The sequence below is a fragment of the Castor canadensis genome, chromosome 3 (genome assembly GCF_047511655.1).
Source record: "Castor canadensis chromosome 3, mCasCan1.hap1v2, whole genome shotgun sequence".
Taxonomy (NCBI): domain Eukaryota; kingdom Metazoa; phylum Chordata; class Mammalia; order Rodentia; family Castoridae; genus Castor; species Castor canadensis.
The window spans coordinates 30,784,186-30,799,379 of NC_133388.1; the positions used below are offsets into that span (position 1 = coordinate 30,784,186).

The 15,194-nt window shown below is 49.1% G+C and overlaps 1 protein-coding gene across 1 annotated transcript in view; it reads right to left on the minus strand.

Moving 5' to 3' along the window:
* The window catches only part of Esrrb (estrogen related receptor beta), a 100,625-nt gene that overhangs the window by 36,950 nt on the left and 48,481 nt on the right, over positions 1-15,194 (minus strand). Inside the window, exon 2 of the mRNA XM_074067485.1 lies at positions 11,435-11,844. Within this exon, the coding sequence (XP_073923586.1) occupies positions 11,435-11,844 (410 nt within the window). The remainder of the gene's footprint in view (positions 1-11,434; positions 11,845-15,194) is intronic.

Consider the following 15,194-nt stretch of genomic DNA (forward strand, 5'->3'; position numbering starts at 1 on the left):
CTTGTCTCAACTCCCTACCCCCAAAAGAGGAATTTACAGATGAGAAAAGAGAGCAGAGTCCAGGTTGAGGGAGGGTGGGACTTGAACCCAGGAGGTTGGCTCCAGAGTCTGCTCCAGGCAACTGGCATTGCTTGGGATGCCCTGCACACTGCTAACTTTTCTCACACTTCCCCCCTCCCAGCTGCATAGCAGCTGCCATCCCTTGAGGGAGGGTGGACCTCATCAGATTGGGGTCAGGCATGTGCGTGGGTTTGGCCCTGGTGCTCTCCCAAGACAGGAGGACTGAATGCTTACAGCAAGTCTAGATTAAAGCACGATTCTTGGTCATCTGGTGGTGGTGGTTGTGTGGTGTGTGTGTGTGTGTTCTAATGTTACTTATTTATTTTTGTTCCTTTCAATTTGTTTTATGGCCACAGCGGCTGGCTGCCAGCAAAACCAGGTTGGTGGCTATGTCTTGTCATTTCTGTAAGTGCCTCCTTGATAAAGTGATGAGATTAATCCATCAGAGTTCCTGTAGTCTCAAGGGGAGTTTAGGGAGGGGACATGAGTGGTGGGTGCACACACACTGTGCCAACTCAAGTGTGGCAAGTTCATGGTGCACCTTCCCAGGACAGAGACATTGCCAACGTCTAGCATAAATTTAGGGTCCTAACCTGAGAGTGTGTCCACTGTAGACATGTACAGACTCCACTTTAGGCGAGGTGTCATTCTAACTTCTCTGTGCCTCAGTTTCCTCACCCGTAAAATGGGGACAGTTCCCATCTCATAAAGCTGGACAAGTCATGACTTAATGGAGTACATGGTAAAGCACTTGCTTAATGGGACAAAAGTCAGCACGCCAATTTTTAGATCCAGGTAGATCTACCCAAGTAGATACCAGAAGACATTGGGATGTGTCACACACATCTGCCGGCCCCTGTGGCTCACGCCTGTAATCTTAACTACTCAGGAGGCAGAGATCCAGAGGATGGTGGTTCAAAGCCAACCTGGGGCAAATAGTTCTCAAGACCCTATCTCAAAAACCCCAATACAAAAAAGGCTGGTGGAGTGGCTCAAGGGGTAAGAGCACCTGCCTAGCAAGTGTGAGGCCCTGAGTTCAAACCCCAAGGTGGCATCTGGACTCTTCCTGCTCCTAAGGTCCTTTTAATCCTCACTCCTTTCCCAGGTGCCACAGCCCCCAGACCCTCAATCCCTTGCCTGGCTCTCTCCACTTCCCTTTCCAATCCATCCTCCTGTGCCCCTGAAGGGATGTGAGGAAGCTTCCTAACCTAACCCCAGACAGACCTCTGTCTGGTTTGTCCCAGCACACTGAACCAGGCCTGCAGCATCCCAAAAGCCGCTACAGGGCAGCACTGAGAGAGGAATTTGTCAGAAGAACAGAGAAAGTAGGCCAGGAACCAGTGGCTCAACCTGTAATCCTAGCTACTTGGGAGGCTGAGATAAAGAGGATGGAGTTTTGAGGCCAGCCTGGACAAACAGACCCCATCTCCAAAATAACCAGAGCAAAATGGGTAGGAGGTGTGGCTCAAGTGGTCAAGTGGTAGAGTGCCTACTTTGCCATCTGCAAAGCCTTGAGTTCAAACCTCAGTTCCATAAAAAAAAAAAAACAAAAAAAAACCCTGGAGGAAGTAGAAACCCAATTAGCTGAAATCAGAGATCCAGGTAAGAAAAAGGCATTTGTACAGCAGAGCCTCAGAAAACCTCAAGCTCTGAAGACTCAAGATCAGCAGAAGGGGAAGCAAAGTGGCAGCTGAACACCAAATTTTCAGGAAAGTCTGTATTGCATCATCCCACTGTCATTTCATGTGACCACCAAGAATTCCTCCAACATCTGATTTCATCCCCGGAGAGTATGAGTGAGGGATGCTCTGGGCACAGAGACCCCAGGCTCTGCTGAGGACAGAGGGGGAGCCTAGGCTGACCAGGGTGAAGGAGTACTGCACGTTGAACATGAGGGTACCCCGCCCACTCTCCCCTCCACTGCCAGAACACCCCAAGCTGAAGACAGGAACAGAGATTCTTTCCTAGAGGAGCTAACGGCATTAGTACAAGACCAGCACGTTAGGATAAAGGAATGAGCAGTGCAATCCTAGCTAGTTGGGAGGCTGAGACTGAGAGGACAAAGGTTCAAGACTAGCTCAGGCAAATAGTTGAGACCCCTCCATCTCTAAAATAACCAGAGCAAAATGGACTGGAGATGTGGCTCAAGCAGTAAAGTGCCTGCTTTGTAAGTGCAAAGCCCTGAGTTCAAACCTCAATCCTACCAAAAAAGAAGACAGTATCCACAGGGCATAGGTTCCCTTCCAGGCCACTGGCAAGTCTTTTGTTTTGAATGTTTGTGTGTGGTCTAACCCAGAGCCTCACGCATTGCCAGGCAAGGGCTCTACCAGTAAGCTACACCCTCAGCCCTCTTCTGCAAATTTTGATGCGTATGCGAGGTTTATGACAACCATAGTACAGCTGTCGCCTGGAGGACAGTAACTGTGGCACCCAGCTCAATGAGATGTACATGGGAAAATGTGCTCCTGATGAAACAGTACTTTTCCAGGCTCCTCCCCTCTCCTGCTCACCAGCCCCTCCTTCCCGCCAGTCTTCCCTCTCCAGGGCTTTCCCCAGTACAAGTATTTTCAAACTTGAGCTTGCTGTCAAGCTCACCTGGGAGGGCTGGGTGTTTAAATCAGATTGCTGAGCCTGGCTTGTCCATGGGGTCTAACAAAATGGAGGTCTGGGGTGGGGCCTGCAATTTGCATTTCTAAAGAATGCCTGAGGACGACACTTTGGGAACCACAGTCCTAGAAAATCTCTCATTATACCTAAACCCCACTGGGATCCCACACCTGGGCTCAAATTTCAAACTCTCCAGGGTCCCTGTGAAATGAGCAAACTCTACATGTCCAAAACTTCATCCACCATCTCAAACTCCTTTCTCCTTTCTCCCACCAGCACAATTCCTGTTTCTTTTCCCCTGATGGCCTCACCATCAATCTTCCCCCCAGCCCAAGTTCGTCAGCACCCTGTTTCCACTGTTCAGTCATTACACTTTTAATACTGAAATACTGAAATATTGAAATACTGAAATATTGAAAGTCGCTATACTTTCAATCCACTTTGGGAGAATCTGTTAACTAGATTTCTCTCTCTTCTTATTTCTTCTTTTCCTCCTTCTCCTTCTCCTTCTCCCTCTCTCTCCCTCCCTCCCTACTTCCCTCCTTTCCTGTCTTTCTCTGTCTCCCTCTCTCCCACTCTCCCTCCCTCCAACTCAAGATTCTCCTGCCTCAATCTCCCAAGTGCTGGGATTACAGATATGACCTACCACACCCAGTTTAATTAGATCTCCTAATACATGATCACCATCTCCTCCTAAGTGGCCTCCCTGTGCCCAGTCTCCCTGGCTTCTAGACCCTCGTTCCTCTCATTGCCAAGATTATCATGCTAAAAGGAGAGCTAATGAACTCCTAGCTCAAAACTCTTCAATGGCTTCCTGTGGCCAAGCATAACTAATGAAATAATCACCATTTTATTTCGTGGTTATCCTATGCCAGGCATTCAGTTGCACAGTTTGCATGCATGTCTTATTTAGTTTTTGCAATAACACTCTAGGGGCAGGAACTATTTTACTAAGACCCACATTACTAGTAGAGAAATTAAGGCTCAGAAAACCATCGCCTGTCGGGGGTTACAACTAAGGAATTGTGGAGCTGGAGTTGTAAGTTAAGCTCACAATTCTGTCAACTCAATCACATCTTGCATCTCCAAAACAGGACCTGTGAGCTATGCTTCCTGTTCGCTTAGTGGCCTGCAGACGGCCAGTGCTCTATAGGTTTTACTGACTATCATCAATGAGGAAACTGAGGCAGAGGTCCCTAGTCCCTGTTCAAGGTCAGCCAGTTGGCGAGTCACTGGACTGGGACCTCTCTCCCTCTCTTGGGCTTTGTCTCCTTAACACTGTCTTGGGTTCCCCCGGGATCTGCCAGCCAGCCTAGTTCTCCAGGACAAAAGCCTGAGGTGATCCAGGCAGAGTAACCCATCAATCACGCCCCTGCCCACTCCTTGGGGACATTCCTTCCAAGTCTGCACCCGGGCCCCAGGTGAACAGAGGAAGCGCATGCCAGGATGCCTTCTCTCATTCTCATTTGTTCCTTGTCGTAAGTCACAGACCCAGGAGTTGCCTGAAGGGTCTCCTGCATCCTGGGGACGCTGGCCACCTCTCCTGGGGAGTCAAGGAGGGGGGTGCACTCACCCTGGCCCTAGACCTTTTTTTAAATTTTGGTGCTGGAACCAAAAGCCTCATGCATGCTAGGCATCCGCTCCACCCCTGAGCTACATCTCCAGAACTCCTTCTTTAAAAAAACAAAACAAACAAATAAACAAAACACCACTTTTACTGTGTATTAAAGTCCTGATTACACTGGTCCCTTTCTGGACTCTGGGCTGTATACTGGTCACATACTATCAATGCCTTTTAATTACTGCAGCTTTGGATCCATTTTTAGGTCAAAGAGCCTTGTGTGCTTCTGTCTTGAGGTAGCTGGAGCACGGGGATGAGATGTAAGGTGTTTTGTGACTTGTAACTCAGGACTGATTGGTTACCCCGGTGTTTTTTGTATTCTATCTTTTAATCAATCTCCATGACTTTATTAAGGCAGGCCTGTAAAACAGGGTCTTGATATGAAGCCAGGCTGACCTTGAGAAGGTTCAAGCCACCCTCCTGCCCCAGCCTCTGAAGTAATGGTGACTACAGAAGTAAGCCACCCCACCTGGCATCATGGTCCTAGACTTTGCCCAAGCTCTCCAACCCCATCTCACTCACACTGACCACGCTGACTCTCCTGGTCTTGAAATAGTTTCCTCCACTGGAACACTGTTCCTAGGATTCTTGCGTGGCCTTCACCTTACTATGAAAGTCACCTGTTCACACACCCTTCCCTGATCCTCCATCCACACTAGACTTCCTCTCTCACTTGCTCTCTGGTCCCAGTGTTGTGTCACTTACCTCAGTCTGCGCTCAGCTTCTTCTTACCTATCATAGCTTTTGTCTGCTTTCCTCTTAGAATGCGAGCCACTAGGGTAGGGTCACTCTCGAGCCCCAGAACAACCAGTGTTCAATAAATATCCACCACAGAACTGAACCATGGTCATAAGCTCAAATTTAAGGCAGAGGGGTTCTGTCCTTTGGAAAAGAGGAGGTTGCTTGATACTTGTTTTTTGCTACTGCTTGGTTTTTGTTTTGTTTGTTTTTGCTTTTGTTGTTTTGAGACAGTCTCACTCTGAAGCCCAGGGTTGCCTTGAGCTCACAATCCTCCTACCTCTGCCTCAAGTGCTGGGATTAGAGGTGTGCACCACCACATCCAGTTCAGTATTTGAGTGTTAAAAGATCTATATTGCCGGATGCCAGTGGCTCACGCCTGTAATCCTAGCTACTTAGGAGGCAGAGATCAATCAGGAGGATCACTGTTCAAAGCCAGCCAGGGCAAACACTTCTCAAGATTGTATTCTGAAAAAAACCACCACAATAAATAAAAGGACTGGTGGAGTGGCTCAAATGGTAGAGCACCTACCTAGCAAGCACAAGGCCCTGAATTCAAGCCCCAGTACTGCCCCCAAAAAACAAAAACAAGGGCTGGGGTCAAAGACCTGAGTTCAATCCCTAGCACTGCAAAACAGAAAAACATGGGCTGGAGGTATGGCTCAAGTGGCAGAGTGCCTGTTTTGTATGAGCAACACCGTGAGTCAAACCCCAGTGCCACACACACACATGCATGCATGCACACATACACACACAAAGCCACATTTGGGGAGGAAGCACATACATACTCATCCAATCTAAGTAACTAAGATGGAAGTAAGACATTGAGCCCTGAAATACTGTGTGGAATGACTGAGAAAGGGCTCCAGAGAAGGCAGGCAAAGATCCAAGGTTCACACGAAATCTGTCATAAACTTGCCTAGCAAAACATGAATTTTCTAAGATACTGCTTCACACGATGTGACTTAATTATATGCAAGTAAGACTAAAATTAGTGCATCGTCAAAGCGACTTTAGATTCCTACATGTTCAAATATGCAAACTGACCAAACTTAAGAACTTCCTGTGGGCTAGGAACAGTGAGAGACCCTGGGGGTCAGTGAGAAATAGGTAAATGCAGCCGTGTTCCTTCGGACTGTCTTCCCAGGGAATCAGACCAGTGAGGGCAGTGTCCACTGGTAAGAACTGATGTGTCCGGAGGTGGTCCCACCAATGGGAAAGGCCAGAGGATGGGAGGAGCCTCCCTAGAGGAAGTGGGGCACTTCTGGGACAGCCCTGTGGAAATGTGCACTGAGTGTTAAGGGAGCCAGAGCTGCAGAAGGGGTTGAGGGCAAGAGCTACAGAGCTGAACTTCACTGGGATTCCAGAAGTGACCAAAGCCTGGGCACAAGTGGGCACAGAAGGTGGGTCAAGAAGGGAGCTGGGCTCAGATGGCTCATACCTGTAAACCTAGCTACTCAGGAGGCAGGGATCAGGAGGATTTCAGTTCAAAGTCAATCCTGGGTAAGTAGCTCCCGAGACCACCCTATCTTAAAAAAATCCCATCACAAAAAAAAGGGCTGGCAGAGTGGCTCAGGCAGTAATAGTGCCTGCCTAGCAAGCGTGAGGCCCTTAGTTCAACCCCCAGTGCTGACCAAAAAAAAAAAAAATGGAATTGAGGACTGTAAGTGATGGGTGAAGGATAGTGTTTTGAAGACTGGAGACACTAGAGGTGTTTAAATGTTGATGGAAGACATGAAGGAGACTGTAGAAAGGGAGAGGGAGAGGACAGAAGAGGAGAAAAGGGATGAGGGCCTCTGGGAAGGGGAAGAGGTGAGTGCAGTCTGCGCAGGGCTAAGCCTGGCTAGCAGGTATCTCTTCCTTCCTTGAGTGGATGGTAAGAAGTACCTGTGGAGTCAATGTGTGAAACCGCAGAGAGGGGACACAGGCTGAGTGAGTTCCTGTCTGAAGACTGCCTGTTTCTCAATGAAGCAAGAGGCAGAGCCATTGCTCAGTGCCTCTGAGGGTCAAAGGTTGGGGATACAGCAGGGAAAGTCCCCAGTGTTGCTGTTCGGAGGGACACCTCACTCCCTTGGCACTCATGTCAAGGATTTTCATTGCTACAGGGTCAATATCAGAGTCTGAATCCGGCACTCAGTCTGAAGACCCAAGGCCAGGCCGCCTCTGCCTGCCACAGAAGAGGCTCCATCTTGCTGAGGTAGACTCCCACTGCCCAAGTTCAGAAGCTTGATATGTAAGCCCAGGAATGCCCATGCAAACCAAGGACAAACTGACCTGTCCATGTAACTAGCAAGTTCACAATTTACAGAAGACCTACAAGAGATCATAATTAAAAAGATTTTAATCTGAACGGTTAAAGTTTAATGGCCACACACTCCCTTTCCTAGGTGTGGTGCCTTTGCCTAACTCTGACTCTTTTCTCTGCCTCTAGGGCTAGCCAATCCCAGTGGATGGCCATTTTCTCCTTTTAGATATGCTAGAAAATTCAATCAGACTGAGGTCTCTCTCCTTCGCCTGGAGCCATTCTGTCCCTTCAGGAAGGTGCCTCTGTCTATCTCTGGGCTCATCTACTCTGGGTAGTGCAGCCACAGCCCCCAGGGCTGCACACTGCAGCACAGAACTGGGCAGAGTGAGTACAGCCACCTCACAGGCTCCACAAGGGGACGAGCCTAGGCCCCAGAGAGCTGGGAGCTGAATCTGTGCTGCTACACAGAGTGTGAACTCACTAGAAATGGCAGATTGGAAACTCACTTGACAGCTACCTAGCAAGTACCTATTCAAAGCGGTCACAGGACAATATGTAAATGAACAGGTGTGGCTGTGTTCCAACCCTACTTGATTTACAAAAGTGAGCGGCTAGCCGCAGGCTGTGTTATGCCCGCTGCCCTCATTCCCCAGTTTCCCCTCCCCATCTGCCTTCTGTAAGCACCCGGCTCAGCCAGGTACATCTGCAAAGGAGTGACCACCCAAGGGCTTTCCCCCCAAGTCTGGTGCATCCCAGTTTCTGCGAAATTCCTTCCCAGTCTGCTGTAACTGCTGGATTGAACAGACTGAGCAGGCATAAGGGAGAGAGGCAGAGTGGGAGCTAGCCTGGGTTTCCAGAGACTTCCAGGAATTTACATATACATAATACTGGATCCTTTCATGACTAAAACTTTCCTTTCAAGAGAATGGACTTTCTTTTTTTTAATGGCCTGGGGGCTGAGAGTGTAGCTGAGTGGCAGAACTCCTGCCTAGGCTTGATCGCTAGCATCTGGGGGGAGGGGGAGGAAGACAAAAAGAAAAAAAATGGCCCAAATATCCTCCTGAGAGGGGCAGGTGCTTAGGAGACTGCCCTAGTTGGGCGCCTACAGCTATGCCTGTGGGTACATGGCATTAAGCACTGGATTCCAGCTTCTGGGGGACAGGATCCATGTCCCCATCTCTCCTCTCCCCTCTACGCCTTACACAGAGCAGGGGCTCAATGAACTCCTCAGGTCTTAGCTAGTCTCTGATTGACCAATCATAGGTCTTTTTCTTTTTGCTACACTTATAAACAACAAAATCAAAATCTTTGTTAGAACAAAACCAAAAAGTAAACTTTAAAAAATCAGAGCAATCTCCTGAGAGAAAAGTCTCTCTGTGGTGATGAGCACGGACCTGTCCTGCTGAGGAGGGAAGAGCCGGCTGTCCAGTTCCCACTGCACATGGCTGATGCTTGTCTTCGATTTCTAGGAAGAGATTGGTATCCCCTTCGTGGTAGGAATAATTAAGACTATTTACAGATCTTTTCTGTGGACTCCAGGCTCAGTTGAGGGGGCAGCAGGGCTTCTGGATTTATACATTCCAGCCTCTGCTTCCAGAAAATCTGATGCAGAACACACCAGCCCTGTTTAAGGGCTGTATGGATAGAAGAAAATGTGATTGTCTCCTAAAAAGCAGTCTGCCAAAAACTGACCTCAAGAAGTCTAAAATAATGACAAATTCAACCAAGACTACTTCCCAATTTAGGAAGAAAAATACTGCTAATTCAGTAACTTAAATTGGCTTAAACATTTCAAGAGTGTCAAATATCCACTGATTTGTAAGATCACTGGACTACAGGACCCCAGCCCTGGCTCAGACAGGAGCAAAAACACGCAGGATCCTACAGCTTGTTTCACACTTAGATGCCAGGGCCTTCAGTCAAGTGTAGGCAGTATAAGGCTGGCAGGTGCCACCATGGATGAGGCCCTGGGTTCCATCTCCAACACTCAAGGGGGAAAAAAGTGATGGCAGAGACCAGGATGCATTCATGGTTCTGTCCTGGAAGCCAACATGGCGCCTGGTACAGAAGGTGCTCATTAATAAATATAAGTTGAGTTGCCATGCTCCCCTGCTTGGCCACCGGCCCTCTCATCTTTGCTTTAAAAATCATAATAGGCCGGGCACCAGTGGCTCACACCTGTACTTCTAGGTATTCAGGAGGAAGAGATTAGGAGGATCAAGGTTCAAAGCCAGCCTGGAGCAAATAGTACTATCTTGAAAAAACCCAACACAAGAAAGGGCTGGTGGAATGGTTCAAGGTGTAGGCCCTGAGTTCAAACCCCAGTACTGCCAAAAAAAAAAAAAGATTTAATAGTAATAAATAAATATGTGCTGGGTAAAGCTGGTAATAGGACTCCTTCCAGGCTAGGTAAAGAATCTATGGTCTGGGGTTTCTGGAAAATCTGCTTTTATTTTTTGCACTGTTTGAATTTTTTGCACGCTTATTTTTTAAGGGTTCCTTTGAAAAAATATTATTTATAACAAAAATACCTAAGATAATCTAAATCATATTAGATCAAAATAATCATTCTACTTTATTTAATACATTTAGATTACAAAAATTTATTCTGTAAGATCAAATAAATTGTGTCTGTTGTCTTAGTAACAGTGTGCCTTTGGGCTGCCTAGCTAGCATGAGGCCCTGAGTTTAAAACTCAGTGTTACCAAAATAAATAAATAAAAATAACAATGCGTCTTAAATGATTTTTGTTAAAGTGAAAAATCCTAATTGTACGCATCTATTTAGCACGTCACAGGTGACACACACTATTCAGAGTGCCTTCTACATATAAATGCACACAATCTTCTTAACAGGTCTGTTTGAGGTAGGAATAGTGGCTCACTTTACAGAAGAAACAAGCACAAAGAGAATCAACCCTGCATGCTGCTTCGCCTGTAAGGTAGAACTGTCTGGCTCCAGAGCCCAGGAGGTTAGCCAATCAAACATGTGCAATTCTAATGTCCTCAATTGGTTTAATAGATTGTCATCTGAAGAACTTTTAGCAAATAAATACTTGTTGAATGAATAAACAGAATCATCCCAGGGAAGCTCAGCCTGCCTCAAGGGGGGATTCGGGAGGAGAGAACACCCTCATTCACGTGATGGCCAGTCAAGGCCAGTGAGGAAGGGTCTGATGGGGCAGGACAGGAGTCCTGGGGTTTCCTCCAGCTGCTGGCACTGGAGGCCCAGTGGAGGGTCATCAGCGCCTCTGATTACCTGCAGTGTGGATTCTTTTCTGTCCTGTCACCAACAACTAGAACACTGCCTGATGCCTAGCGCTCACTAGGTGCTCTGTAGACGACCTAACTGAACGGATGAAATTGAGTGCTCTGCCCTAGGCCTGCTGGAGTGGGAGTCATGCAGACTCTCTGTGCCATGAACTTGACAACAGCCCTGTGAAGGCAGACTCACCAATATCCACAACTTACCTGCGGGCCTCCAGAGGGCTCCTGCACACTTTTATCAGAATGAGTCACTCTACAGTACCCATAGAAAGAGGCAGCTACCCCATGGCGAAAGGCATGTGACCCTGATGATATGCAAATGTATCGAAAAAAAGGCCTAAAGATAGGCCACACTGGGATCCCAACATAGTTCCAGTTCCCCTGAGGACAAGGCAGAGCCTTCTACAGTGACAAAGTCGCATCTCACTTGTGCAATTAAAAAGAAAACAATGGTAGAGCACTTGCCTAGCAAGGTGAGGCCCTGAGTTCAAACGCCAGTACCGCCAAAAAAAAAAAAATGAGGGAGGGACAGTTAAATAACCGGTGCTCTACCACTTGAGCCACACCTCCAGTCCAGGGACTCTTGTTATTTAAAAAAGGTATGGGAGGGGCAAAGCAGTGATGGTAATTTTTTTTTTTTCTGAAAAATAAGCTTTTTGAGAGGCACACATTTGACACTGTTCCCCATGGTGGCGAGACACATCCACAGAGGTATCTGTGTGGGTTTTCTTGAGGGTTGAGGGGTGCACACTGTCTTAGGTTAGAATGCAGACATGAGGAAAGGGGCCCTTCAGAACCTCTTCTCCCAGGACTGCCCAGACTTAAGCTCTAGGGAATGCTCCCGCACCCACCCGCACCCAGGCCCTGCACCCAGGCCCGGCTCTGCCCAGCACGCACCTTGGATGGTTCTCTTGAAGAAGGCCTTGCAAGCCTCGCAGGAGGCCACGCCGTAGTGGTAGCCAGAGGCAATGTCCCCGCACACGAGGCACAGGCGCTTGGGGATGGCGTTGAGCATGTACTCGCACTTGATGGCCGAGTCCTCCATGATTCCGCTGGCACAGTCCTCGTAGCTCTTACGGCACGGGGTGCCTCCCAGCCCCGCACCTGCGAACATGGGCGGCGAGTCCAGACCGTTGGCGTGGGTGCCCAGGGCCATGCCAAAGCCACCGCTGGCGTCCGATGAGCCGCTGGGACTGTGGTGGCTGAGGGCATCAATGCCCGAGGACGGGCTGGACGGCTCGGTCTTGATAAAGGAGCCGCAGCTGGAGCCCAGGTGCCGGTCGTCTGCGGACATCCGGTTCAGCAGCCTGGGGACACAGAGCACAGGAGTGAGTCCCAGCAAAGTGGGAGGGCGGGGCCACGGCAGGGTGGGTGGGGCGCCTGCTGAGGCCTTTTGGGGAGATGCATGGTGGCCCAGAAGGCCAGTTGGTACAGCTCACACCAAGTTTCTACAACCTTGTGAGCCCTCCAAGAAACCTTGGATTGGTAAACTTCAGCTCAGACACCCCGTAGTTTGCAAATTGCTGGCCTGAGGGTGACACAAGACGGCAACTAAATATTTGGCTAACTTTTCTGCCTAAGAACGATACATAATGGCTACAATGTAACCGTTTCCGTGTGCAGAGCCCTGGGTCGGGCACTCTCAGTACAAGGACCCAATAACCCATTCGCAGTACCCTTCATCCAGGATGGTGACCCTGCTGAAGCATAAGGCAAGCCCAAGGTTGGTGCTTCCCTCAGTTCCTCACTGTCATCTGACCAGAGAGGCAGCTTGGAAAAGGCACCAGCTAGATCTACCACCCTTGGGTTTTGCGGCTGGTTAAGGATTGGTAATGGAGGGCAAATTGGGAGGGCGGCTCCCTGACCTCCTTTCAGGTCCCTTCCTCCCTCTTTGCCAGGCCATCTTCCACCCAGTCTACCTCCCACCAAGGGGCTGCGCCTCCATCAGAATGCCCCAACCATGTGCGTGCACACCCCCTACCTGTTTGTCCTCTCCCTTCTTGCTTCCTTCCCTTCCTTTCTGAAAAATGGGGGTCTCTCTTGCCCAGGCTAGTCTCAAGCTCCTGGGCTCCACCACGAAGCTACACTGCAGCGCTTAACTTTAGCCTGGAACCTCCCTGGCTCACCAAAATGGTCTACTAGCCTCACCAATATGGCGGGTCACTGCGGGATAACAGCATGTTTCCTGGTAACCGGAAATCCCTCCTCCCAGAGCCATGCTGGGTAGCAGAGATTGCAGCTAGGATGTACCCCTCCCACAGCTCCTACAGTAAGAGTGGGAACTTGTCCCTATCTCAGCACGGAGAAGAAATGCAGCTGAGCTCACAGCAGGGAGCTTAAGTAAGATGTGTGTGCAGAGAACCCAGCTATCCAGAATCTGAGTCAGGAGGCCTGGGTAGGCTCCATACGCAGGTGGTCCCACTCTCTGGTCTGCCTCTCTCTATGGAGGGAGAGAGGAAATTGAGACTCATGCCCCGAGGTCCAGGTGAAAGGGGAAGAAAGAAAACTCTTGGAAAACAGTGCAAGCAGAAAGCCACCTCCTAGGCAGGAAGGAGGATCTCAGTGCTGGAGGGCCCACAGGGGAGCTTCCAGGATCCCTCCTCAGGTGTTATTCAGAGACAGTGGTAACCTGCTTCTTAGTCCCTTTTCTGGGCAGCCCACTGATGAAAAGACTGGGCACTCCTTGAAAAGGGGCTGCTTCATTACAGCCACAAAACCAACCCCACATCACAGTCCTTGGCCATACTCCAAGACCACAAAGGTGTCTGTGCAGTCTTCTGGTGGAGGGGCCTCCACAACCCTTGGTCCCACTAATGATTTCATGACCAATATACCTCGTAAGGTTGCCCCCTTTCTGCACTTGAATGTGTGCAGAGGTGGGAACCTCATACAGTTGTAATCACAACTTGGGAGCTGCGGAAACTTAAGATAAAAGACCACCCAAGGCTGCGGCTCTCAAGTTCACACTGCCTGGAATGTAGTGTGCAAGAGGTCGAGGCTCTAGGGCTCTTCAGTTTCAAAAGGAACCCTCTCCTGCAGGACCGTAGTCTCCCTTGCATTGGCAGAGGCGTTTGTCCCCACCCCCCACCCCCACCCCCACCCCATTGAAGGTCTCCTCCAGACCTTTTCACATCTCTGGTGCTCCATCATCTCCCTGGGCAATGCTATCCACTGTCCCTCCAACTGCTAGGGCTGTGTCCCCAGGAGATGCCATCAGCCTGGCAGGTCACCATCCAGAGGAAAATGTGGCTGAGCAGGCAGGAGTGTACTTCTGGCCTCCTCCTCAGATACCCTGCCATGAAGTAACATGAGGACAGCTGACCACATACCCTTGAATTTCCTGATCTCAGCCTCTCTAGTAACTAGGATTACAGATGTGAACCACTGGCACCAGGCAACTCTTAAGCTTTTATTCCTCTCTACTTCCCCTGATGGCTACTTTAGGTTCTGCTCTTTAAAGGACCATCCCAAATGCACAACGAAGTGCTACTGGGCCAGAACTCCCAGTCCCTGACCTCCATCCAGCCTTCCCTGGGCTCCAGAAAGTTCCAAAGATTTCATGAGCTACACTGTTTTAGGAGCATGTGCTATATGCCCCTTGCTTCATCTGTCCCTGGTGGTACAAGAAACATTTGCCCTGAGGGAAGCAGGTGGAGATACAGCCTCTCCAGGAGTGGGAGGCCACAGTTTTCCCAGCTGCCTTCCCAGCCCATTGAACTCTGACGGATACCCAGGGTGATGGTGGCTGTGTCCCCAAGCCTTGGTTTCCTTGCTAGCCCCCTCCTTTTTGATTCAGAAGGGCCCAAAGCATCTTTCTGGAGCTGCCCCCACAGCTATGCCCAGGCCCTAATTGGTGCCTCCAGGGCTCCATCTTAGCCTCAGTCAGAGTTGGCACAGGAAGTGCCTGCTAATTTAGCACCTGAACTCCTGCTGGGAGGGTAGGGGGTCTAATGAAGTCATTTCTAATTTCTGGGGTTTTTTTCTTCTTTCTTTCTTTGTTTTTTGAGACAGGTCTCACTATGTAGCTCAGGCTGGCCTTGAACATGTAATCTTTCTGCTTCAGCCTCCTGAGGCCGGGATTACAGGCATGAGCCACCAGCCAAGCTCAGCTTTCTCATTTCTGTAACCATTATATAAGGCCCATAGAATGTGTTTTCCAGAGACAGCACATATTTTGCATCTACTTTATGACAAGTGTCTTCCATCTGTTCTTGACCTCCACAACAACGTTCATTCACTCACTCACAGCAAAATGTAGAAGCACAGAGGGAAAGAAGCCTAAGAAGAGGATAGAGAAGTGGCCAGAGGAAATGGAGGAGAATTAAAACAGCCTAGGCTGGCATGGCCCTACATGCCTGTAATCCAGCACTTAAAAAGCAGAAACAGGAAGATAGCAAGTTGGAAGCCAGCCTGAGCTATATAACAAGAGTTTATCTCAAAAAACCAAAACAAAAACCCAGGTGCTTACTCAGGAGGCAGACATCAGGAGGATCCTGGTTTAAAGCCAGCCCCGGGCCAATAGTTCACCAAAAAAAAAAAAATCCATCACAAAAAAAGGGCTGGCAGAATGGCTCAAGTGGTAAGAGCACCTTCTAGCAAGGGTGAGGTCCTGAATTCAAACTCCAACACTGTCAAAAAACCAAACCAAACAAACAAA